Source organism: Pelobates fuscus, chromosome 12, assembly GCF_036172605.1.
Source record: "Pelobates fuscus isolate aPelFus1 chromosome 12, aPelFus1.pri, whole genome shotgun sequence".
Taxonomy (NCBI): Eukaryota; Metazoa; Chordata; class Amphibia; order Anura; family Pelobatidae; genus Pelobates; species Pelobates fuscus.
Window position 1 is genome coordinate 23659732 of NC_086328.1, and position 27885 is coordinate 23687616.

Consider the following 27885-nt stretch of genomic DNA (forward strand, 5'->3'; position numbering starts at 1 on the left):
CTATGTGAATGCTAAAAGAAGAATACACCAAGCAGCACAAGTATAGCTCTCAGATCCCATGCTAATCAGCCTTGACATCAGTAGCATCTGGCTTTGGTTCATGAAATCGCGTTAAGCTGCAGCACATTAAATGTCAGACGTCCCCTCCTCCTAGTGTCTGCTTCTCTGTTTGCAGAGACCGGACTTTGTCCCAGGTGTAAAACCCGATGTGTACAAAATATGCATCCGGCTCTTGCCATTTCTCATAGCATGTTCTTGGCGACTTACATTTAGTGTGTATTGTTTTATTTTTTATTATCTGATTATACACCTAAAGAGTCCAAGAAGCAACTAATACTAGCATTTATCTGATTAATTCTTTGTTACCGAATAAACAATTCACAATTTTTTAATGCTTTGTATTAATATTTTTTAAAGGATCACTATAGGGTCAGGAATACAAACATGTATTCCTGACTCTATAGTGCTAAACCCCCCCTTTAGGCGGCTTTCCCCCCCTAAGCCCACCTATAAAAGTTTAAAACTCATCATTTTTTCAGCGCCACACGGGTCCGCCAGCGCTGTCTCTGCCCCCTTTGTGACATCAAAATGGCCGATTTCGCCAATCAGGACCTCCTCAATGAATCAATGCACCTCAATGAGGACGCTGAACGGCAGAGCTGCTTACCGTGAAGCCCCTCCAGTGGCCATCTAAGGAGTGGCCACTTGGAGGTGTCCCTAGGGTCAATGTAAACGTGTTTACATGAAAATGCGTGAAGGAAGCCATTATACTCACCAGAACAACTACATTAAGCTGTAGTTGGTCTGGTGACTATAATGTCCCTTTAATTTTAAAATTCAGTAGTGTAAGTGTGGAAGATGAAAAGTATAAATAATCAATGACAAGTAGTGAGACGAGATAAAGAAGATCCTGTTTCATACCTTCCGAATTTATAAATGGACACAGAGGGACACTTTAATTTTAGGGGTGGGAGTGAGGTGCTGCCAAGGACAATGTATCTTATTTACACAAACTGATATCTAAACACATTTATTGGAGTTTAAAACCACATTACTGGGAGTGTTATTGTTGTGGAGCTCTGTTATACACTCAGACACCCCAACAATATAGAGCTCCTAGAAAAGAGGGACAGAGGGATTAAAAAGGACAGAAGAATATGGGTCAAAATAGGGACTGTCCTTTCTAAATAGGAGCAGTTGGGAGGTGTGCTGTTTAAGTGAGCTTTTCGGGAGAGTGTTTTTTTTCTTGTGGAGTAGGGCATTCTGAAGATGTAGCAGCCGTAGAGAAATCTTTTAAGTGAACCTTTTAGGGTGGGGATGCAAGCAGAGCACAAATGAAGGTCTGGAGAGATGAAATGGTTAGTTCCCAATTAAGGCAGGAAAGTACCTTGTATTCATTTGTACAGAGGAAGGACAAGCTTTCGAATTATTAAAGATACAGGTGGACTGTATAAGGATTGACAAAAGGAGCAAGGCTTGAGAGGACCTCTAGATAATGTTAAGCTTGGCAGGGTTCATTACAGACTATTAGGAGGTTAATGTAGATATATTTATGGCAATGTAGATCCATATAGATTATGCAGTTCCGGTGCGCTCAGTCTATAATTGATATACAACTTCTGTTTTTTTCTTAGTGTGTGACAGCAAACGTTCAGTAATGGAAAAACACCATTTATTTATTTATTTATTCATTTATTTGTCAAACTGTTATAAAACAGACGAACTGCACCCAAATTCTTCTTTTAATATTGCTTTTACAACAAGCCGGAGTGGCTATGGTGTTTTGAGTGTCCATTTAATAGTCTTTATTCACAATAACACTTATAACCATGCTTGATTTAGAATGTGTATGTGCTGGATTTCCTTAAATCGTTTTTGCTAGATGGAGCTGCCTTAATTTATACGTCTGTTAAGGAAGAAAAGAACCTGGATTTGTTATACAAGTATATTGTACATAAAGCCTACGATTTCCACTTTAACACTGCTGCCTTAGTGGTGGAGAAGGACGCTGTATTTATGTAAGTCCATATGATATTACATCACTCACCTTCATGCCCCTTTCTCTATGTTCTATAATTCATATATTGGTGATACCCAGCCCAGCCTTCAAGTTACAGCAGGTCTTTTCAGTATTCCCTCTGAATAAATTGGGAAATTTGTAAATTCAGACCTGGTGGTGTGTTCGTATTAAAGGGACACTATAGTCACCTGAACAACTTTAGCTTAATGAAGCAGTTTTGGTGTATAGAACATGCCCCTGCAGCCTCACTGCTCAATCCTTTGCCATTTAGGAGTTAAATCACTTTGTTTATGAACCCTAGTCACACCTCCCTGCATGTGACTTGCACAGCCTTCCATAAACACTTCCTGTAAAGAGAGCCCTATTTCGGCTTTCTTTATTGCAAGTTCTGTTTAATTAAGATTTTCTTATCCCCTGCTATGTTAATAGCTTGCTAGACCATGCAAGAGCCTCCTGTATGTGATTAACCCCTTAAGGACCAAACTTCTGGAATAAAAGGGAATCATGACATGTCACACACGTCATGTGTCCTTAAGGGGTTAAAGTTCAATTTAGAGATTGAGATACAATTATTTAAGGTAAATTACATCTGTTTGAAAGTGAAACCAGTTTTTTTTTTTCATGCAGGCTCTGTCAATCATAGCCAGGGGAGGTGTGGCTAGGGCTGCATAAACAGAAACAAAGTGATTGAACTCCTAAATGACAGTGAATTGAGCAGTGAAATTGCAGGGGAATGATCTATACACTAAAACTGCTTTATTTAGCTAAAGTAATTTAGGTGACTATAGTGTTACTTTAAATTAAGTTGTTATGGTGCGAGGAGGCACCTGGGACACTCTTACTGAAGGGATTAAGCCGTTTTGAATAGTTTAACTCCAAAGTTGCCTCCAGCGGTGGTCCCCACTCCCCCCCCAAGGCGTCATCCGGTTTCTGAAAGTTCACTGACGCTCTCAGCCAATGAGTGATTCCCTATTCACACAACTAAAAAGAAACTTACTTTTTCTAAGCCAGTTTTGTGAACGGGGGTCATTGATTTGCTGAAGGCTTTAGCTGCGCACCTGGCTCGCAACACTCCACACTTTCTGAAAGTGTAATTTCAGAAGTCAGATATCACCTCTGGTTGCAGATTTTTGTTAAACTGTTCGAAAACGGTTTAACCCCTTCAGGTAAGAGTTCTCCTGGGGGATTCCTGGCACCATAACAATTTAGCTAGAGCTGTTTTGGTGCCTGGAATGTCCATTTAACAGTAATAATAGTATTTTGACACATGTAATGACGTGCTGCGCAGCCTAATTTGCCAATGTAAATACATTCACCCTGTTCACCTTTCCCTTCCCTCTTAGTCCTGCTGGTTGGGACAATGAGAAAAAGATTGGGATTTTGCATGAAAATTTCTCAACCGTTAAGCCTGAAGATGCCTATGAAGATTTTATTGCAAAGCCTCCAGTTAGAAAGGTAATCCATACTCCTGTGTGTATGAGCTGTGTGAAACTTCTGCGTTTCACTTTCTCCAGGTTAACATGTGTATGTCTTGGCAGTTGGTTCACGATAAGGAGGTCGCTGCTGAAGATGAACAGGTGTTCCTAATGAAACAGCAGGTACGTTGATGTATTTACTTTGGATGTTAACCAGTAATGGCAACTCTTAATTTCTTTACAAAATGCAGGAAGGAGCTAATACACCTTGGTAGAAGCTTAAGATACTAATGGTTCACCAACATTTATTGTTTGTGTTTTTGCTATTGTTCCTGGGCTTTGGGGTTTCGTTTTTTTTAATTCTTTTTTTTTCGTGTGCTTGAAGTAACAAACAGGCCTGCAAAGCCACGACGGCAGTTGCAAGTGGTAACAAAACAGTACATAGCGTGGCATGTAAAACAGCACATGTTTAATATTATAGTGTGAAACCATGCTTTGAGTCAATAGTTTTTTGTAAGGAGGTTGCTTTGCTAAGAGTAAGGTAAGTACGCCAACGATCTTCAACACAAATGACAATGAACTTTCAACAATATTAGTAGATTTCTAAGATTCACAGGTTATGAACCTTATGAGAGTATCAATAGCGCTAGCAGGTTTGCTGATCTGGCAATTTTCAATTTGACATGAATAGGAATAGCATGCTGCCGCACTATGGGGAAAGAACTAAGATGGAGTGAGATTTGCTATTTCCTCAGGTGCCAGCGCCGCTCTTGGGGTGCCACAGCGAGGCTTTTGCATCAGGCAGTCAGTGGGCATAGCAAAGGGGTTGGGAATTTACCGCCAGGAGGGAGGGCCCCGATACTGGAGTCTGTAATAAGGTGTGCCTTTATTATTAGCTAGGAGAACTGAATTGGGAGGTGGTCAAACCAGATAAACGTTAAGCATAACTCAGGAGCATAGGGGTATAAAAGTAACACCAAATGCATATAGAAACATTACATTTGCCATATTAAAGTCAGAGTCTGTGTGAGGCAAGGTGGGTGACTCATCTGTGGCTTCTAGAGTCCCAGTCAGCCCACACCTGCAGGAGGCATACCACAGTCCTGTTCGGGTGCCTTTGTGGATCCTGGTCTTGATCTCTTCGTGTGCTCAGGAGGCGGCCCGTGTCTTGGTCGCGGGTCGGTAGCTGACTGACCAGGTGTTGCCGTCATTCTGGGCCCTGTGCCCAACCTTCTCCATCCTCTGACTTGCGTCGCTCTGTTCTTGGGCGAGGTGAGTCTTGTCAGTGCATTCTTCTCCTTATCAGTGTGCCCTGATCTCTGCAGTCCTTTGCATCTCCACTCCCCACCGGGTCCCGACCGTGGCTGTAGGTGTCGCTGCGACGTGTGACTCTTTTGATAGTGCGGTCTGGGAGCGCGGAGTCGGTCCCCGCCGGACCTTCGTGCAGTGTAGTATCGGTGGGAGGGGAGGGCATGTTTGCGTTGGCGCCCTGCCCGAGCGAGTAGGAGTGCTGGGCGGCTGTGCGGCTGCTGGTTTGTGTGATGGGAGTGGGTGAGCGTTGCTTGCTTTGTGGTAGTGGGTGGCTGTGGCGGAGCACTTTGATTCAGTATACCCGCTAGCTTCATCCAGAAGGTCTCAAAGTGGTAGTTGATTCGTGTGACAATATCTTGTGGGGAGTCGCTGGGGTGGTCGGCACATGTTGTGTCCGCCATCTTAGAGAGGCCTCCGTTCGCTGTCTTTGGCGGTATTCTATCACTCCTCAAGCTTGGGGTCGACCTCCTAGGGTGGACCGGGATCACCCCCGCCGGTCCAAGGGGTGGGGGGTAGCAGGGCTGGCTTGTACTGTGAGCAGCTCCAGGGCTTGGGAGCGGCCGCCTCCCCCGCCCGTTGAGCACCAGGCCGCAATGTCAGTTGAGTCTTCAGCTGGCCCCAATCGGGTTGCACAGCATCCCATTGTGTGCCTTCTATCATGGGTGACAGGTGGGCGTCTGGCAATGCCGTGTGTTGCGACTGGGTGAGACGATTTTTGCTTATTTTGTCAGGATTAAGCAGGAGCTTGTGTAAGACACGTCTCTCCGCCATGAGGGTCAGGTCCCGCCCCCCTGGACTTTGGGTTTTAAAGGAACTTAATTTGCTTTTTTGTGGTCACTGTACCCTATTGTACTGATTTTCTTCTTTTGTCAGTCACTGCATATGACATTTATATCAATCCCTTTCAATTTAAAGGGACACTATAGGCACACAGACTACTTCAGCTCAATGAAGTGTTCAGGGTGCAGTTCCCCTCTTGTTTTTAGTCCTGCAGTGTAAACCATTGTCTTTTCTGAGATACCAGCCCCCAGAGGCGATTGCACTGCTATAACAGAGTTTGATTCGTTTAAGTGGCATTCAGTGTCCTAACTCATTGCATGAATACTTCGAATGTCCTCTAATGCTGATCATAGAGAAACATTGGATTCAGTGCTTCTCTATGAGAAACCTTGGATTCAGTGCTTCTCTGTGAGAAACCTTGGATTCAGTGCTTCTCTGTGAGAAACCTTGGATTCAGTGCTTCTCTGTGAGAAACGTTGGATTCAGTGCTTCTCTGTGAGAACGTTGGATTCAGTGCTTCTCTGTGAGAAACCTTGGATTCAGTGCTTCTCTGTGAGAAACATTGGATTCAGTGCTTCTCTATGAGAAACATTGGAAGACAAACGACTCCTGCGGGATATTCTCATGGGAGGCAGAGTGGGGGCAGCTACACCACGTCTAGAAGCTGGAAAAAGTAAGTAGAAATCTATTTTTTCCATTTAATTTAAGGGGGCACAGTCTAGATGGGGAGTAGGACACAGTGTTCGGTATACATATTTGAGATGTAGGATATTTCAAGTTGGACTTGAATATTAAAAACACATTAATGCAGAATTTGTTGGTGCTTTATAAATAATAATAATAATGTGATAAATGTTGGAAATAAGAGGGGAAAGAGCAATTTGACTAATTCTATTTCTAATTTAGATTTTTCTTTTTGCAGTCTTATCTTTCAAAGCAGCCAGCCACTCCTACAAGAGCTTCAGTAAGTAGTTATGGTTTTATGAAGTGCTCAAATACCAAAGTATTGTTTTCCCATGTCAGGACAATGTTGATGATTTCTGTCAATAATCTCACATTATTTTTCAAGTGCATTCTGGTGTTTTCGTGTCCTAAAAGTAATTCTTTGTGACAAAGATCCTGTGATATAGTTAGTTGAGACTTATTGTTGTTTGGGCCAGGTGCACAGCATGATGTCTTCATCCCATTATCCCTCAATTCAATGTACACATTTTATAAATCTTGGATCTGATATAGAAAGCCAATTAGAGGAATAGGGGAAGCAGTCTTCAATTGCTTTCTTTTCTTGTTCTCAAAACAGCGGTACTAATTCTGGGGAGAGAGCGTACTATCTGCCAAAGTGGTATATGAACACTTAGAACTATTTTACATTCTATTACAGTGTGTAACCACTTTTTGGAGATTTGGGAGATAATTTTTTTTACATGGCTTCTTTAAAAGTAGCCTGTTGTCTGTACAGCGCTAATGTAAAGTGCATACGATTTTTCATTTCCTTTTTAAAGATTGAAAATTGCTTACTTTGCACTACTAAAATTGCAAGTAAACGTAGAGTTCCAAACCATACCTACGGCTAAATAGGACAACTGCTTGGCTAGAACTCTGCATATACAACTTGGAAATACTTTGTTTGCCAAGTTTCGTCAAGTTATGTTTCCCTTTGTGTTGCCGTTCTGGCGAAACATATCTTCTTAATTCCCTGTCCAGATGATAGATGTCAGTGGTAGAACTGCCATTGGGTATTGCTCATCTCTTGTACTAAAACCTAGCCCGAAGAGTTTTATAGGGGGAATTGCAACTTATTTCTCTTGTCTTCATTGATGTGCATGGAGTGGAAACCTGTTCAGTCATTTTTTTATTCCACTTTTTAGTAAATAGACCTAACCTTTGCCTCCTTTGTTATTCTGGCAGGCTCCATTCACAATATATTTATAGGGATGATGACTCTTGTATTTTGGTGTTAAACAGTTATGTGAATGTTTGTCAGAACACTCCTTGTATTTACATGGATCAGACCCAGAGCAGCATGACAGTCACAAGCAAAGAAGTGTGCACTCTTATACAGAACCGTTATTCAGCTTATTCCAGCCTCACAGCATTAATTCTATGACTGCCGAGAGAGGCCTAGTGCTGTCTTTGGGAATGTTTCTTAGTGCTTATTCCAGACCTATTGGCATTGAATTGCCTGGAATTTCCTGTCTGTGACTACACGACAAGTTTTCCAGCTTGAAACCTATAAAAAGAATCTATAGTTTCTAATAAATATATTTGTTATATATTATGCATGTAATCTTAATGTAGTTTATATTTTAATGTCTGATTGACTTGGCACAAGCAGAGCATACTATGTAAATAATTTAACATCCATGGTGCCATTCACATGTACGCCACTATAGAAGAAATGGCTAAACATGCATACACTCCTATGGCATTTCTCAGCAAATGCCTGATTGCTTATTTGCACGTTTGGTGCTTAATTGGATGAAGACATCATGCTGTGCAATAAAGTGCTGCAGTTATGGGCTTAAGCAGGCAAGTGTTTGTTTATTTTGGCATATCAGATCTATTGTAACAAATACATATATATGTTATAATTTTTAATATATTTTTTCCCCTATTTTTTGTTTGCAGGAGTCCCCAGCCCGGGCTCCCACAGGGTCTCCCAGAACACCAGGCCGCTCTGGTGCCACCACTGTGCCCAGTTCTTCACCTATGGCAACGGTCAAAAAGCCAGATCCAAATATGAAAAGTAAGTCCATCACTTCAGAATATACATTGTATATTGCATGGGTGCTAGTAATGCGGGGAACATACTGATTGCATCTCTCTCTTTTGGGAGAGCCCATAGGTTATTTTAAAATGTATGTAGCAGTAAATAGTAGAATTTTGTAGCAGGCAGAATTAAATCAAATCATTTTCTTCCATTCCTTTCTCTCTCAGCCATATCCTATTCGATTTAAATACCAATAATAATAATAATGCTGAATACTAATAATATAATTCTAATCTTACTGTGAATAAAAGGTTAGCCCTATCTTTGGCACTTTTTAAATGTATAACTGGCATCACTCATATTAGCTTGATTGAATTAAGAAATAATCTCTTTTGAAGCACAATATTTTTCCCCTAAATATGTTGCTCAGAATTGTCTTATTATTATTTGAAAACAATTGAATTTTTCCAGCAATTGAATTTAAAACAAGTTGTCTGCTTTAACTAACTTATGGTTTGTCTCCTGACCTCCCTCATTGTATTCACGTTTGCTATGTCCTCCTCGCGCATGTCCAGTACATGTTAAATTACTAAATGTGAATGGCACCATGGATGTTAAATTACTAAAACCAGATTTGAGACCAAGAGAGACCTCATAAATTTTCTGGATGAAGAGGGGGGTTTCTCATCTGAAATTAAAATTGGGGGGTGAGGGGGTGGATGGGGGTGAGAGGGGGGAGACTATAGTGCCAGGACAACAACTGTGTTTGTTTTTTGGCACTGTAGTTTCCCTTTAAGTTTAATCTTTGCTTTGTATTCTAGTCAGCTGTGTGTGTATGTGTATATATGTATGTTTCATTATGGAAATTCTATTTCCCATATTCCAATGGAGACTTCCTTGATCCTAGCGATTTCACAGTACAAGCTGGTACTGTGCTAGTGTGTAGTCTCTGGAAACACTTGATATAAGCATTACTAATTGAAAAGTGGTGCTTTTCAGAAGGGTTCTTTTACAGAAGGGTCCTCACTTGCAAACCTATGGAAGAGCCCTTCTGTAAACTTTGTTTAACTTTTCTACTAGCCTCACTTTTAGCCAACCCATTCCATAGGCCGAGTATGTGTCTTTGCAAACATCACCAAAGCATCACTTAACTTTCCACATAACTCATCTGATCTCAAATGCCAGAGTGGCATGCCTCACCTCCCCAATTAGTGTTTTAACTTTCATATACACCCTCGTGTTTCATTGATGCTCTTACATAACACCCACAGATGCAGCCGCCAGTGAAGGTGTCCTGGCCAGTTTTTTCAACAGCCTGCTGAGCAAAAAGACTGGATCCCCTGGAAGCCCTGGAGGAACGGGTGCAGCGGGAACCAATGCGCAAGGTTCTGCCAAAAAAACAGGTAGGTCAAATTTTAGCTAGTGCAATAAGTACCATATTTTTCAGAATATAAGAACATAAGATGCACCCATATATTGTGACTAGAAAGTTAGAGGGGAATTAATAAAATAATCTGCACCATAATTACAGTAAAGTTTAGTTTATAGGTGTAGAGGCATGTAGCGTGTGTGTGTATTAGGGATGTATGTGTTTGTGTATAGGGGGTGTAGTGTACGTGTGTGAGTGTAAGGGATTCAGTGTGTGGATCTATAGTGAATGCTTTATAATGTTCTAATGGGGGGACATTTAACAAATGAGACAATTACAGATTGTTAAAGGTAGAAGAGGTTGAGGAGGTCCTTTGAAGTGAGGTAAGTGGCTATGTAACAATAAACACATGGCAGTGTTAACTGTGTTTTAAAGGTCCACTTTAACCTTTTCTCTGCCAAAGTGCAGTGATGCTCTCCCTTTGGTGCCAGAGAGTAACTCTGCCTTGCACAGCTCCCTGTTGAACTGACATATTGACACGTTTATCATACCTTGCTATCCTTGCTTACAAAAAAAAGATATAAAAAAAGTTTCTTCATAACGGATAGGGCATGTCCTATCGATAAAAGAAATGTTTGTATGGTAACTTCAGCCTCTTTATGTTATACTATTCTTTATAATTTAAAAAAATATACCAGGGCGGACAGGAAAACAGGGGCGTGCTGTCTGATAGACGCACTCCATGCTACAATGGACATGTAAGGTCTTAAAAGGAGTATTGGCCTACTGTTATTGAAAATGCGAGAGAATACTGTCATGCACAATGTAACAATATATTGCAATATTATGATTCATTATGTTTTCAATGTAATGTACTGCCTTGGAATAAATAAAGAATAATAAAAAAAAAAGTTTCTTCATTATAAAGGAGACCTTGAGGCATATTTGTAAAATAAATCAATACTAACTCTTGTATAAACTAGTACAATGCAATAGTTTATTTTTTTATAACAGCCAGTAGTACTATATGATTCTATTTATTGTAGAGAAAAAAAACGGAAAAGAAAGGTTATCAACTATCTATGAAGTTTTGTATGAGACATATGAACAAAGCCATTTTTAAAGTCTGTTGTTCTTTTTGGCACAGGACAGAAAGCTGTACTAACCAACGTCCAAGAAGAGCTGGACAGACTGACACGCCAGCAGGAAGCTGTATTAGCCAACTCTTCCCCGTCTGAAAACGAGGCCTGATCTGCTTGGAAAGCTTACGAATACAAAACACTTATGTAAATGACCAAATAATAATGATGTGTAACGAACTGAAGATTCTGTGGCTGCTCTGACACAGCGGATACTGTAGGCTTCCACCGTGGAAAGAGGCAGGCTTAACAGCTTGTCGCAAGCGTTACATGCCCTTACAGGAAGTTACCTAAAACATGCCACCTGATTAACCTCTTGTGCAGGAAAGCACCCGCATCACTCTGTTTCTCTGCACTTTGTGAGCACTTAATGGGCTGTATTTGCAGGCTAGCCCACTTCCTAAGGGTTTAACGATTCTTCGATTCTCAGACGGCGATTTCCTGTTTAGTTTTTAAACAGACTCTGCTGTGTGTTACATCCTTAAAGTTATAGGCGGAGCAGCAAAAGGGAGATGAGCGTTAGAATGTTGGCCAGAAGTAGCGAGGGCTCTATAATGTCGGGGATGGAGGGTGGATGTGAGTTAGAATGAGAAACCAGTGCATTTAACACCACTCTTCTTCTTTTTTTTACCCCCCTTCCTTTTTCTTACACTTCTCTTGGGATGCTTTTTGGAAAGGGGTACAGTAATCTTTGTGTTTGCTGTTGCTTCAAATTAACACCAAATCCCTCCCCATCTAAAACTGAAACAAAATGACAAGAACGTCTTTGGGGGATTGTAACAGGGAAAAAAATACGCTGGGATTACATGCAGGGATACAGTATGGTGGAAAGAATGCTGGGTTAAAGAAAGTGTCTGCTCAGTTCCAAGTGCCTGGAACAGTTCATGATGTACCACTAGGAGGCGCTTGAAATAATTATGCACTGTATTAACGGTCACCTTTTTTATTTATGTATTCATATACACACGCGCAAATGCTCTTGCAAAAACAGGCTTCCTATAGTCTGTTCTCAGTTCTACGTTATACACTCTCCTACTAACTCTTCATTTCTGCATGTTACAGACCAGCTATTTTATTTTTGTTTTATTGAAACAGACTTGATTTTGAAGTTACTTGACAGCCGCAGTAGCACAAATATATATATATATATATATATATATATATATAATTTTTTTTATTATTTTTGTTACTTTTTTTCCCTTTTTGCATGGTATTTTAAAAACCACAGGAAATGTTCACTTCACAAATGCCAATGGCATTGCTTCACACCAACCTCCAAACAGAAGGTATCTAATTAACAAAGAAAAGCATTGGTTTAAAAAAAAAAAAAGCATAATAAAAAAGGACCGGTTTCCCCAGAGCCATGTCAGGGAAGCTGTAAAGTGAATGTTGTTCTGCAGGGTTTATCAAACGGATTACCAACAGCAGGAGTATCTGTTGAGAACTAACATTCCCTTTAAGGTTGGAAAAGCATCATGGGGATTATAGGTTTGTAATAGCTGCAGGGATAATCTTTTGGCCAACCCTGATTTACAGATTCCTTGTTAACCCTTCTACCTGCTTCTGTGGCTGGCGGATCTTGTGATTGTTGCAGCAATTGGGAGAGCCATAAAAGACTATCGTTAATTCACAGCATCTAAAGTGCACTTTGCTGCTTCTTAACGGCTCCAGGCTACATTCATGGTTTATCAAGGAATTTTCCATAGCCCAGTGGGGGCGGGGGTTAATACTTTGGGGTGCTTTAAAATACAGTGGATGAAGGGTACATAATCTGTCAATCCAACATTTCCCTGTCTTCATTAACACACGACATGTTCAGCAAAGCTTTGCGCTAAACCAAGTACGTGAAGTCCCTTTCCTGTCTAGCGATCTGTTCGATTAGTTTTTTTATAAATAACACCACCACACTTGCACAGGTAATGTGCAAACCACACTTACTTGTAGGTTCACTCTTTGCTTAAATCCTGTGATCGCTCACGGTGCCATGGTATATGGAAAATTCTCTCGTCTGACACTCAAATGGTTAACAGTTTCTCAACAACAAAAAAAAAAAAATGGCCTAACTTTATTTAACTGGCATTTGTGTGGTTAAATAGCAGAGCACTTTCCCAACTCCTGTTTCCATGTACTGGAAGTGTTTTGATAGAATGTAAAGTGTGTTAAAAAGAAGCTTTGTGTAAAGACCATTATATCAATGTTAATGATTTTTATTTTTATTTTTTTGCAACGTCCAATTTGAATATATTTTAAACACTATCTAATTTGCTAAACGTACATAACAACCTCTAAAGTCATAATTTCCTAACTCTAGTCTTCTTAATATGGAACGATTTCCGTTTTTAGTGTTAACTGTATATCTGCCAAGCAAGACTACTATAAAGGAAGATGTACTCTGTGTATATGTGATGCAGTTCTTTAGGGTATACTTGATCAAGCAGAGAAGGATTAAAATCCCCAAATGCCCAAGGCAGGTTACCTGTTATGCCCCCCCCCCCCCCCCCCCATTCTTCACATAGGGATGGTTAATGGAACCAGTGAAATTCATGGTGCCAGGGCCCCATTCTAACCTCCTGGGCCATAGGAAGTCGCCTAGAGTCGCTGTATAGTTAGTCCTGCTATGTGACATACAGTGAGTTCTTAACGCCTTGTTACGATGGTTCCTCAACACCTCGGGATAAATCTTGCTAAAAGGAGCAATGAAATTATGACTGATGTGTCTGTACATTTTCTTTTTGTTATTAATATTATTGCTCTAAAACAATATAGGCCAGTGGTCGCTTACATTGGCATCGCAAATGTTTAGGAGCTTCCTTCCTCCATCACGTTCCGGATATTTGTGAAACTGCACTAAATTATCAGTAATGCGTTAATATAATTTGCTTTTATGTAGATTAACATGCTGAAAGATCTAATAGCTTAGTAAATACTATGAGATGTGCTTGTTCTGTATTTTACAATTAGATAAGGCCAAGTCTTTTTTTTAAATGGCAAATGAATGTCACAGACTGGATTTAGAGAATGGGGGGAAGCGTTAAAATAAAAGCTGGACTCTGATTTACTTTTAAGCTAATTATATTCCGTGCTAAATACAAAGCGGGGTCAGTGACCTGCAAATGCAGAGTTCTAATGGAGGCCCACAAATGGTTATTCACTAATGTGTAAATTGTTGGGAATTAAAAGGTTTAGGTCAAAAGAGAAATTTTCCAGTTCTCCTAGCAAGGCCCAAAATATGGAATTCACTTTGATTTGCCAACAATGTTACACCATTTGGAAACAATTCACTATCCTGGTGTATTAGGATATAACTCTTGAACAGCTATGTCTGTACTACAAGTCTTCACATCTTTAGCCTCTATTTTCATTCCTTTTCAAGAGTGATTGAGATTTTAGTCCAGTATTAGGCAGAGTTACTATTATATCCTATCCAAAAAGTTAACCAGATAAATATACAACATTCCTTTTCTAAAAGATTAGCGCTAAGAAGGAGGATTGAAGCGGTTATTATTCTTTTATAAGGATTCTTTAAAAGTAAAGTTTCTTCAGGATTTCCAAATGCATGCAGGTACCCTCCGAAGTACAATAATACAGTGTAAGGCTTTTTCTTGTCCCTGTCTTCTAGTATGTTATTTTGTTATCGTAGCAGTAACTTGCTTAGTAGTGTCAATCATGTGTTTTCATGAATGAATCTACTTGGACAGCTGAGCCACATATTTTAAGAACCTATGCTAAGCGGACGGTCATGAGATGTGTGTCATGTAAAAGTTAGGATTGGCTGAGATTACTTGGTCACTTCATGATCCCTCTAGAATAAATGTTAAATATTGGCAGCAAACCGTGCATGTTCAGAACTGTACAAGTCAAAAACAGAAGAGACTGGGCAAAAAAAAAAATAGCTTGCCCTTGCTCAGACCTCCAACAGGTTTTTTGCCCACGTGTGCCATTACAGAGTTTAGACATATCTTTTATTTTTCTTGTTTTTTTTAATGCCTTATCTCTAAAATGTGCTAAAAATGAGGGTCTGCTCTCGCCAGTATCTTAACTTGGAGCAACATATTAACAGCTGCCTCCTGAAAAACATTCATATTGTTTTGACATTGATTTTCATGCAGATAGAAACATGAGGCAAATATCTGATAGTGGAGCAGTTACAATGGGACGCTCCTGCTAATTGCATCAAATTGTTTAACTTTCAATGGCTTTACTTTGAACAAGAAACCTCTGTGTATGTAATTGGCTCCCCAAAAAAAATCATCAAAAAAACACTTTACTTTTTATGTTTATTTGTTCCAAATATAAAATGTAAATTGGTGTAGTTTTTCTTCTTTTACTTAATAAATAGGTAAAACATCATTTTGTTAAATGTCATCCTACAGTACTTAAACTTTATTTTAATGTTTACCTGTAACTTTCTAACACTGGCCATTTCTTTTTTTTCATAAACACTAGAGCCAAAATCCTAGCCTGCAAGGGATCCTTTCAAATATACTTAAATTCCAATTTGTAAATAAACAAAGAATGCAGTGTCTTTATATTTTAATATTTAAAGGGAATGTATTATAAAGGATTTTGTTTTATATTCACGTTTTATTTCAAAGAATATGTAGCAGTCTTTTATTTTCAATCAGAAGTCAATATTTATTTATTTTTGTTCTGCAATACTTTTCGGTTGGGAATTATCAATATTGGCAGAGATTAGTTGGATTTGTGCTATCGATAAAGAGCCAATTGTAACATTATTTTCATTATTCTTTTTTTTAGTGGTTACTATAGGCTTCTGAAACATTTAATACCAATTTAAAAGCTGCCTCAAGCTGTCCATTGGCTGTATTCTAGCCTTAATTTTTCATTTTTTCTTCCTAAATTCACCTTGTTTGTGTTCACACTTAGATTTTTGGTAGGCGATGCACATTTTCTCATTAATTTTATTTGGCTAAAAAAAAAAAAAAATCCTGCTTCAATCACTTTCCCCCTGGTAAAAAAGAAAATAAAACACCTCTCTTGTATTGCTGAACCCCTTGTGCGAGAAAGAGGAGGTTATCCTAAAGAAACCTAAACTATTACATTTATATAGGCCTGATTGGTAGCTGCCCAACCTGTCTGAATTTGTTAATTGTTAAAGTGAACTGCTATTTAATTGAAATCAAGGTGGAAATAATGTATACCACAGAATTAGCTTGGACAGTTTTAGACACACTATAAGGACCGCTACAGTTTATTGTAGTAGTTATGGTACACAGAGTCCCTGATGTGATGTCCCTCCAGATTTTGAGTGGATTGACAAATATTGGGGCTCCCGCAGCACCCACCAATCCTTCTCCTGCCACCAAGATATCGTAGATTTCATACTACTGCAATGTTCATGGAAAACTGTCCACATTTTGTTGGCAATGATTTGTTGTGAATGCTGGGGGCAATAAAGCCCATCGCTCTCAGCCAATCGTTGCAGGATTGGATGGATAGTTTTTGCTGTTAGGGTACCTTTAGCAATAAATGTTGGTGTTTATTAATGACATCTGCTCTTAGTTCCAGTGCTATGGGAGTGGATGGAAGTACAAAAATAATCATTTGTATTAACAAACCTTCAAACAGAATAAAGAAAGTGAATGTTTTTTGTGCTATAATTGGCAAAGACCTGAAAATCCATCAGGCAGCTGCAAGACTCCCAGCCTGGTAATGTTAATACTTACTCTCACACTGGGTGCCTTGACTTTAGCAAGTTAAGAATAATTTTTATGCCTTGACCCATACACAGAATTAAACCGAATTCCTTACCTCTGTCTTATGGTTTGGGTAAGATTATGATATATTTTTTTTTTTTATCATTTTCCCTTGCTTCGTAACAATTTGCTTGATTAGGGGCTGCAACAATGTTGTGAATGACCAAATTTTACATCCTGATATCCATGCAATTTTAATGGGCAATAATAGTTAAAAGAAGGTTCCTGCCCCTTTAAATGGTTCAACGCTAGAACAGCAAAACTTTCAATCTAACCATTTGAGTGCCGGTTGGGCGCACAATTCCAGTTTCTCTGACATATGGCAGATTTAAAATAATTGGCTAAGATATCAAAACACATTCTGAACGAAAATAGCGAATTCACGAAATTACATTTCTATGGCTGTACACAGGTCTGGTTTTAAAAGGCGGTATGATTTGTCTATAGTTCTGTTTAATCTCGATATTGGGACTTTAAGCTTGGATATCTTTGTATTTTGCTCCTATTTATTTGAATTAAAAGTGACAGTTTTTTGTACTTGTCAGAGCAGGACCCATCACCCCACCGTTTTAGTAACTTAAAGACTATTGTCTGGGCCTAATACCCCACCATCCTTAGTCCTGTAATAGAGCAGTAATACAGTAACAGGGTGTGGATTGTAGTTACGTGGAAGAGCTTCTCCAATGCTGGCATAGCTAAAGACGACTTGTTTCAGGCTTCAATAAAAATATCATTGCAGGATGGCTAGTCTGTGTGGTCATTGCTGTTATTATATACAAAACAGAAACCTACTCATGGAAAAGAGCTACACTCCCTCTTGTGGCGGAGTAGGGCACTGACAGCTGAGAACTCACATATTCTATTGGGTGGATTTGAGTTTAACCTTTTGAAGAATATCCTGGTTGAAACTTTCAAATGATAGAGTTGCACTTACTTTGAGTGTCTCAGACAGTACTAAAAATGTTTCCTGAACAGATATCAACCCTACTTAAAGCAACTTGAAAACCCAACACCCGACCGTTCTGCAGTTGCATGGATCATGCTGAAATTAAAGGGACTCACTTCACTGCCATGTGTTTATGCAAATCTAGCCACACCTTCCCTAGCTGTGATTGACACACCGTGCATGAAAACTGTTTTAATTTTCAATCAGATGTAACTTACTTCAAAAGTTTGTTTTTCCTGCTCTGTAAAAAGAACTTTAATTATATACATAAATCTCCTGCAGGGTTTATGAAGATATTAACAGAGCAAGAGATAACAAATTCTAACTTAAACAGAATTTGCAATTGATGAAGTGTAAACATTAGATGACTCTTTTCAGGAAGTTAAGGAAGGCTGTGCAGGTCACATGCATGGAGGTGTGACTAGGGCTGCATAAACAAAATTATGTAACTCCTAAATGGAAGAGAATTGAGCAGTGAGACTGCAGGGGCATGATCTATACACCAAAACGGCTTCATTCAGCTAAAGTTGTTTTGGTGACTATAGTGTCCCTTTAAATTTCTATGTTACCAAGTGCTAATCTGTCAAACTATGCCTGGCAGTTATAGGTTGAGAATACCGGGGGTTTAGATATTTAAAATGTTTTTTTTCTTTCTTCTAATTTTTAATAGCATTACTAAATAAATAAACTAATGGTTGCTTCCAACCTACATTGTCCCTTTACGTTTTCCATATATTATTCCAATGAAGGGTGTTCTACATCACCTTTAGTTTCTGAAATAAAATACATTGTTATTTTTGATATATATAATATGACCCATTAATCAAAAACGACAACTCCTGAATTAAGGCTGCCATTTTGAGGAAAAGCCTGCAAGACTCTCGTGTCTCTTCCCTGGCCAACTTATTTTTTACTGCTATTTGCCTTAAATACTCCTCAACATTGGTCCTCCCCATATAATATTCTTGCATAGGGACAGTACCCCATCTCAGGGAGTGACAGAGAAATCTAATCAAGTGGAGTCATTTGTTCCACGTTTTTGTAATATTATGATACTACCTACTGTCACTGGATACATAGGTCTCAGACTTTAATCGAACCAAGGAACAAAAGTCAAAATCAGAGCCTCAGGCAAATGACACCTCCCTGACTCAGCCAGATACAATTGCTCAAAAAATTACTATTCACTCTGGCCTAAGCTACACATGAAGTCAGAAGACATTAAATTGTCCATCTGTGAGATGGTATCTCAGCTAGTGGTTCAAAAGGGTAGGATTGACACACTCGAATGACAAGTGACCACTACCTGGCGGAGCTAAATAGATCTCAGAATTACTTGAGAAAGTGGATGACCACAGGAGGAACAACCTCTGATGTATTGGGTTTCCAGAGTCTATAAAACCTTCATGCCCTTGCTTGTAACATGGATCCCAGAAGTACTTACCTTGTTACATCATCTACCACTTCTCACAGAACATCTCACTGCATCAGCCCAGAAAGGGGACAATAATAGCAAGCCCTAACTGGACCTGTTTCAATTCAAGCTGTATGCTCTCGTTTATTTGGACCTGGATAGAACTGTGGCTCCATAAGGAAACCTACATAGAAAAAAAATATCTCCTCTGGCTCCCACAAAACAACTCCTTGGATCCCTCCATGAAGGTGGAAGTCATAAACATTTTTGTATGTGATCAGGTTAATATTGGAAAGTAAAAGAATATTTTTTTTAATATCCTGGAAAGACTTTCCTTAAAAAAAATATTTATTTAGCTGAGCTACTTAGAAACTGGGAGATAAAGGTATCCTTAGTAAAGTCACTACCCTGGCTCTTTACCGGCTGAATTGGTTTATTGTTCTGGTACATACAAAGTAAGACGTCCACATCAACTACTAATTAGATTATCTTACAAATTGCAACTCGGTACCATCGTAAAAATTTATTCTGTGTACTGCCACCTTTACCCCCACTAATAAAATGGGGGGGATCGGGTGCCCATTTACCATATAACCTGTTCAAACTTCAGAGTCATAGGTTCTGTTCCCAGCAATGTTCAGAAGAGCTGGGCCATACTAAAATATATTTATTTATCCCTTCACTAGCAGTCACTTTCCAAACAAAACAAACTAAACAATCTAATTTTTTAAAGCATCATATGAAATCAGAGTAAAAAAGAAATTCTATGTACGGTAATATTTCTAGGATATCAAAAAATTTAACCCCAAACCATAGTTGGTTCAGGCATGGGGCCTTCAAAAAGGCTGGTGGGAGATTTTGTGGTTATTTTCTTTGCATTCTTATGTCGGATTGACTATTGCATGAAATGCTTATTATAACTGGACAAGATCTGGGCAAGACTGGTATGCTCTTTGAAATATACAAGTATATTCGAGGTTCTATACATTTGTGCCGACCAGGTTAATGCTGCACAACTCTATTGTTTAAATGAGCAATGTTAATCCTGATATTTTTTATCTCTAATCTTCTTTGCTGATTTTTGTCTGTAAACATACAATAAAATACAGATTTTCAATAAAAATAAAAACCATATATTTTTACAGCTAAATCTCAACCCACAATTTCAAATGACCCTTCCGGCTATGGCTCAACGATATATACGACTCTCAGATGGCAGAGGATAATCTCCTGGGTCCTATGACCTTTTTGTTGCCTGAATTTGACTATCCCTTGAAGATTCCTGAGATGATCACAGCAGAGAGCAGACCGCATCTGTTTTTATCATATAGATCAACTTTTACTACTGTGTTAAATTCAACCAAATGTTTCTAATGGAATGGTCGAAGGACCATTAAAGGGGAAGTACACCTCCACCAAGTTATTATTATCATTTTTATAATGACAGATAAAAGCGTTAAATAGGGCCCTGCTCAAACAAGCTTACAATCTAGGGGTAATTAACTAAACTGTGAATTGTTGGAAATTTTAGAAGTTAAATTAAAATTATAACCCAAAATAGCACAATTTCAGTAGTTAGTGTTTTCAGTTTTGTTGTTGTAGCTTAATGTTTGAAATTCACTTTGAATTACTGACAATACACAATTTGATTAATAACCCTGAAAGTCTTGTTTCATTCGTTTAGCAAATATAGTGCTCCCGTAAACGTGTAACGTGTAAGTTTTATGTTTCCGCTATAAGAGATCTTTAATTATTTTTCTCTGTACTTAGCAGTAGTCTAATATTTAATTTATTAATAAAACGATTTTATATTTTTTTAATATTTATTTTGGATCACTGTAACAATATCTTTTTTTTTTTTTTAACCGAATAGCCAAGGTGTGGACTACATTAACAGGTTTTACTGTAAAATGTTCTATGAGTGACTGGCTGCAAGACACATCATTTCCTGCACAATATTCTGGCGACTGCTGTTAAAATGAATTTGCAATGGCTCTAGCACCAGCCTGTCAGTTTTGAGTACTGAATAAAGAGAAAATGTATTCATGAAATACTCATCCTGGCTGCTTTGGAATGTCATTGAAACGCCAATGCAGTGAACAGATGTCATAATACATAGATGGATAGGCAAAGTCTACATTGACAAAAGTCATCTCACAGTCATCACTAGTGCAATGTTTGTCGCAACAAAGCTAATGCCTTCTAGGGACAGCTTTTGGTAAATATATCTACATACACCTTCTCCAAAATAAGAAGGTATGTGCCACATTTTGCAGTTTTGCAAGATATGCAAAACCCCGCAGGTGATAAGTTCCTCATCCGCTTCCGCTTTGACTAATAATACCTATTTATTAACCCTTCTAACAACCAGTTGACTACACTCCATTCTAAGTAGAATGCTGTCCCACAGCTCATCATATTAAATGTGGTGCTCTACGTTCCTATCCCATCAGTTAAAGAGTTAAACTCTTACTTTTATTGTAGTTCCCTACAACACTGCTCCTCTGTACATCTCTACCCTTCATATAAAAGGGTCACTTTATGTACCACAATCACTACAGCTTATTGTAGTGGTTAGGGCACAAGACTATAGTTGTCGTCCTCTGGTGTTCTATCAAACTAATTAAACATACCAAGTGCTGTCCTTGTGATAAGTTCCTGGCAATAACCCACCTACACCAGGCCACCCTGCTCCATGTCATACCAATATACTTTAACGGCGAGCACTAACCTAATTCCCGTTCAGCCAACACAACCTCCACCACGCATGCATAGATAACTATGAGGACGGGATACAAACACCCATAGGTACACCGTGCACCAAAACGGTTAACGGTCTACCAAGATCAGCGCACTGGAGTGGTATCGCAACCATATAGACCGTTTTATTAAACACTCAGCCCCCAGATTGTTAATAGCACTTTCTGTTTTCTTTAAAATGTATTATTTTCCTTATTAAAACAAAAAAGAGGCAGCCATACAGAAGTAATGCGCAACATATAAGTCAGGCTTCTGTGATACACCTGTTTGTGATAACCGTTACTTCCTTATTCTGTAATGCTCATTTGCACACCTCAATAAAAAAATAAAAAAATCATTAAACATAACTTGGCCAACACTAAGTTTGCTTCTTCTGATTTTTTTAAATCAAACTACTCAAAAAAAGTTTTTTTTTTTACAGAAAACTGAAGAACAAGCATACACATACAGGTATAGCACCATAACCACTCTACTGAAACGGTAGTGTATATACTTAGAGTGTCCCTTTAAACAGTACAACTTGGCCATTCCATCTCGCTTATTAACTATTCATCATATAAAAACTGTACAAGTTTCACAAAGAACCCCAGGCACACCAATCCATATCAGTCGATATCCGTGACCTACAAAGTGTGTGTATTTTATATTTTAGCTTATCTGCACCTTACGTTGCACGTGCTTCATTTTTATCCTTCATATTGTAAGCTTGCAAACTCTGCTCACAAAACCAGCTCACATAGTTTTTGTCATGTCAAAATGTTTCCTGAATCCTTTGCGTAACCTTTATCTACAAAACACAGATTTTAATTTTTTTTTATACTATAATATACCTGCAGTCATTTTGGCGGATGAAAGCAAAACAAAGAGTCCTGTGTGAAAGTGGACTGTTTTAAGGATTTCTGTAAGTGATATGGGTTAACTGGCACGAACCGTGTCACACAAATTAAAAGGATCCTCTAAGCACCATTATAGGAATTGCTGGTTACTGCCCTATGTCTTTATAAACAAAATGTCAAATCCCTCTCCCAAAAAAAACCTCTCCACAGCAGCTTCCATGTAAACTTTATGCTGAGATATTTGTCCAAATCCATCCAACCTTAGAGGGCGGTGATTGGCTGCTGCGGAATTCCTAAATTAACTGACCTGTCATCTGTCAAAAAAAGTATCTATTTGTCAGTTGTGGCAATCAAATCATTCTTAGACTGGTCTTTATGGAGATATCTTGCCAGATATTTTAAGGCACAGTCAAGAATGCACTTTTTATGCCATTGGGAAGAATAAGGCAAGAAGCAGGATTGAATCCAGGCTGCTGTTCATGCACAGTAGCCTGTTAAGACTGGTAAAGTCACATTGGTTTGAGTAGAGACATATCTAACATTGGGAGTAATGGATGCAGGACAGACGGTGGGCGAGTCACAAGGGGTCGGCCGTGAGGGGCTATTCTGCCAGAATTAATGGGCATGTCACCTGGAATGTCAGCCTCTCTGAGCATGATTAGCCATAAGACGTCCCCCGAAACAATGAATTTGCTTGGCCCATTTAACGATCCATATGTGAAGAATAAAGAGGGGCAAACTAGCAACTAGCCTAGTGGCCCTTTGGATCCTAATCCATTGACGTGCTCTCACTGCAATTTTTAAGATAATTTCCCTGCTGTCCCTAGATGTAGGAGACCAGTATACAAACCCAAGATGCCAGGACAAGGACCATTTTACCAGCAACCTCTTTGCACGCACAGGGCCTTATGAAAAAGCATGTGAATAAACAAGTAGTACTCGTCTATTAAAGCCTCACCAGTGTGTTTGATTCTCAGTACATAGAAGCAGACACCTAACAAGCTAAATACAAATATACATCCACACACTGATTGTATGCACACCCCGGTGACCAGGATAGAATGGTACGCAGCCACGTGGATTTAAAGTGGCACTATCACCCCCCACAAACAAAAAAAATAGTATTTCTTAAGCATAGAATCTTTATGAAATACTCATTTTGACTGTGTTGGAATTTCAGCCAAATCCCAACCCAGTCAAGAGAAATACAGAGACAAAGAAGGGACTTTTTTGTCTCTATATTTCGTCCCCACCTGACTTTCTTAGACTAAGTGTCAATCCCCATATGCAAACAAGAGTGTCAATCCCGACAGCCGTCATCAGAGACGGCTGCAGGAAATTGGTTGTGTCTATGGAGGAATCCCTTGGGATCCTCCATAGACCTCAAGGATGTACTCTCGAACATGCTTAACTAGCGCCAGGAGGTGCTGGTTCAAGATAGCCGCACCCACGAGGGATAGGTTCAGGTTAGTAAATCTCACCTTTACCTGCCTGGACCCCTACAGGGTTACGGGACCCCCGTGAGGGATGTAACCGTCGGGGTCTTTGCGAATTCGTCAAAGTCCACAGACGGTGACATCGCTGCTTTAATATAACATTATCGAAGCAGAACGCTGGGGAAATAACTAATGGTGGGGAATCCAAACCTGACATTTGTACATTTCCGCTGATTATGTTTACTTTTGAGGCAAAATATAGCACTCCAAAAGAAACCCTTTCAGTGCTATGCACTAAACGCCAAACTGTCTGCAGTAAATAAAAATCTGAATTGCAAAATGTATTAGTTGTGGTCGGGTTTTAATTCACCAACATTTAGGGTTTAGCGAATGAACCTCAAATTATAATTTTATTTAATTTATCCTTTGACTTTTTGACCATAAACTGAGCCCTCTCAGTTAAACTTCTTACATAACAATAATAATAACAATAACTATAATAATAACAATAACTATAATAATATATCTAACACACAGCTCCTAGAGCACAGTGTGAGGATTATTATTACTGCAATGTGAATATTCAGGGGTTCAAAGTACATTTCTAATTATTTGGCAAAAAAAACAAACAAACTGCGGACATTCTCCAAACCAGCCAGGTTCTCAGTTTGATTATTTTGGTCTAAACACTAATCTTCAAGAATTGCTGACATCCCGCCCGTTAGTAAATAGCAGTGTGTTTGTGGGTTACACTCTGAGAGCACGTGATGCTGGGTATCGCAGACTGTCTGGCTCTCAATGTGTTAACTACAGGGGTGGGGCGGGACCAAAAAGCATGACCTTGCGCGTGATGTCACCACAGAAGCGACGCGCTGATTGGCTGCGGCGCCTCGCGTCACCCCAGGTTACCTGCAGAGCGCGTCAGTGCTTGGGAGAGAGCGAGCGAAGCGCGCTGCGTGTGCAGAGCACAGAGCATACTGAGCGAGCCCTCCACAGGGGGCCCTGCACGTTACGGCCACCTAGCCACGCCCGCCCCTCCTGCAATCTCTCCAGGCTCTGCACTCACTGCTCTGCTACATCCCTACTGGGCTCTGCACTCACTGCTCTGCTACATCCCTACTGGGCTCTGCACACACTGCTCTGCTACATCCCTACTGGGCTCTGCACTCACTGCTCTGCTACATCCCTACTGGGCTCTGCAATATCCCTACTGGGCTCTGCACACATTGCCCTGCTATATCCCTACTGGGCTCTGCACACATTGCTCTGCTACATCCCTTATAGGCTCTGCACACACTGCTCTGCCACCTCTCCAGGCTCTGCACTCACTGCTCTGCACACACTACTCTGCTATATCCCTACAGGGCTCTGCACACACTACTCTGCTATATCCCTACAGGGCTCTGCACACACTACTCTGCTATATCCCTACAGGGCTCTGCACACACTACTCTGCTATATCCCTACAGGGCTCTGCACACACTGCTCTGCCATATCCCTACTGGGCTCTGTAACCTCACCAGGCTCTGCACACATTGCTTTGCTATATCCCTACTAGGCTCTGCACACATTGCTCTGCAGCCTCACCAGGCTCTGCACACATTGCTCTGCAGCCTCACCAGGCTCTGCACACATTGCTCTGCAGCCTCACCAGGCTCTGCACACATTACTCTGCTACATCCCTCTTGGGCTCTGCACACACTGCTCTGCTCATCTTAGAGGAGTGCAGAGCCTCAGAGTGGGCGGTGACCAACCTACTACCCATCCCAAACTTCAGACAAAGGCAGTGGGGGGTATGCATCCCTGGGGCTGTGGCCCCTGTCTGTGACCTGTAATTAGTGGGGGCCTCTGTGATGAGGGGGGCAGCAGAAGACATGGATGGCTTTGAGGGTGAAGCTTCCACAGCCTCCATGGTGTCTGGGGCCAGCAGCCCATACCAGCCCACCACAGAGCCAGTAATGCCCAACAGGGGGCTGAGAGGAATCACCTGTGACCTGGACTACATGAGATCCCTCTATGGTATCCTCAAATGCATCCAAGTGGTAAGTGATGGGGAGGAGGTGATATCCAAAAGTCACTGTGTTTTTGCACTGGGGGACCCCAGATACCCTTCCCGAGTACAGTTATTCATCTGCTGTGGAGTAAATTCTCATGGTGCCTGGCAAAGCTTCCTGTGACTTGTAGTCCAAAACATCTCGGCGTCCTTGATCCTTCTTGGAGGTAGCAAGTTATCAAGGTTATTCAAGTGTAAATTGTCAGAATCTCAAAAATATTAAAACTTAAGGCCAGAATAGTTGGATTGTAAAATTTCTCTAAGTCAAATATTTTGTCAACTTGCTATTGTGGCCTAAAATTAAGTTACTTTTGTGTTCTTGGCAATTTAGTAAATAATCCTGTGTGTATCTTTGATACCTTTTTGGAAGGTTTATGTATTAAACTAGGAATTGTGAAAAATTGGCAAAAAAAATTCACATTTTCATAGTTGGAGCACCCAGTCATCGATTGAGTTGAATTTTTTTTTTTTTTAGTTTGACAAATTTCAGAAAATCCCTAATTAAGTCTTGGATTTTCACTTTATTTATAGACAGATTCTTGCATTTTATCATTTATAAAACTGTTGTGTGGAAATGCTAAGCAAGTCCTCCATAATAATAATATCGAAAGCCCTGCAGTTTAAGCCATTGCGATGCCAATATAGGTCCAGTTTTTAGGGATACCATCATTGATGTAGCTTGGGATAATTCCTAAAATCTGGATCAATTTTGGAATTTTCTTATAACAGAGCAAAAGTACACCTTGCAGTTTGTTGTGTATACACCTGGTTAAGGCTTCAGACTTGTGCAGGTGAGCAAACAGAACAATCGTGCAAATTCCCGTAGGATAATTATTTTCCAGACTACACCTGATGCCATTTCCCAATGCACTCGTATAATTGTAATATTCTCCCACCATCCCTACCTGTGTGTCTGTAACCTCTATTTACTCTCTGTGAATACCAACGACTTGCTCCCGTGCTTGTTCTCTATTGGTTATAAGAGAGAATTATTCTCCTTCTACTTAACTGCACTCTAATTGTTCTTCAAAAGTGACAGCTGGTATTTGTCCCAGGAGAATAACGCAATCAGACACCTTATGCAAGGTCATAGCAATTTCATAGTTGGTTTAACATTCGGTGCATGACTGTTAAAAATGTTACAGAACAAGTGAACATTTGGTTTATTTTTTTTAATGAAACTTAAAAAAAATGTTTGGCTGAATTTGATGTAGTGGACTTGATGTTACTATATCACAATTGTTGTAAACATTCGCTGCTAATAACCTTTTTTTTTTTTTTTTTTTTTTTTTAAATCTAAAAAAAGGTGTTGCTTGTACATCAATTTTGTAGACATTTTGCTTGGCTTTGCCCTTTGCGACATTTGGGGTCATAAATCGGCAAAATACCATCTCTCCTTATTCTTTCTACATCCGTTTGGATCATATAAGCAAAACTCATGCCAGGTTTTATTGGGCTATTCTAGCTTCACCTGTTCATGATCTATAATGATATATTTAGTGAATCATTAAACCGTGTTTGAGAAAGATTGTATTATTGGAAGCCCTATAACCCCTATCTTCCAGCCAAATCTTTGTTTGTTTATATTCCTTCTGAGATGTGCCAAAGCGGCATCCATAAAATTCTTCAAATATATTTTGCTCAATCCGAGATATGTTGATTTTTAAAATAGGAGAAAAGAGCTGAATTTTCTAGTTCCTCTTTGTTGTTTTTAGCAAATGTATTATTTTTTTTAAAATTTGATTTACTTTAATTTAATTAAAAAAAAATCTTAAATGTTGCAATTCCCGTTGAGGAGTTGAGTGAGTTTTGGGCATAATAGAATGACTGTTTACATTAAAGTTTCATAGAATTGTGACCTTCAGAAAGGTCGTAACTGTGAAAATGGCAAGGCTGCGGCACACTTGTAAGTGATTTTAATAATCAAAATATTGGGGATTAAACAAAGTCAACTAATCTCCTTGTTGCAAAAAAATTGA

At 39.5% G+C, this 27885-nt stretch overlaps 2 protein-coding genes across 2 annotated transcripts in view; both read left to right on the forward strand.

Moving 5' to 3' along the window:
* The window catches only part of DYNC1LI2 (dynein cytoplasmic 1 light intermediate chain 2), a 34077-nt gene extending 22179 nt beyond the window's left edge, over positions 1 to 11898 (forward strand). Inside the window, exons 7-13 of the mRNA XM_063437932.1 lie at positions 1883 to 2018; positions 3364 to 3475; positions 3559 to 3618; positions 6449 to 6490; positions 8155 to 8272; positions 9508 to 9639; positions 10753 to 11898. Coding sequence (XP_063294002.1) covers positions 1883 to 2018; positions 3364 to 3475; positions 3559 to 3618; positions 6449 to 6490; positions 8155 to 8272; positions 9508 to 9639; positions 10753 to 10856 — 704 coding nt within the window. The 3' untranslated portion in view covers positions 10857 to 11898. The remainder of the gene's footprint in view (positions 1 to 1882; positions 2019 to 3363; positions 3476 to 3558; positions 3619 to 6448; positions 6491 to 8154; positions 8273 to 9507; positions 9640 to 10752) is intronic.
* A 12831-nt stretch (positions 11899 to 24729) lies between these two features.
* The window catches only part of CMTM4 (CKLF like MARVEL transmembrane domain containing 4), a 33731-nt gene continuing 30575 nt past the window's right edge, over positions 24730 to 27885 (forward strand). Inside the window, exon 1 of the mRNA XM_063437697.1 lies at positions 24730 to 25895. Coding sequence (XP_063293767.1) covers positions 25707 to 25895 — 189 coding nt within the window. The 5' untranslated portion in view covers positions 24730 to 25706. The remainder of the gene's footprint in view (positions 25896 to 27885) is intronic.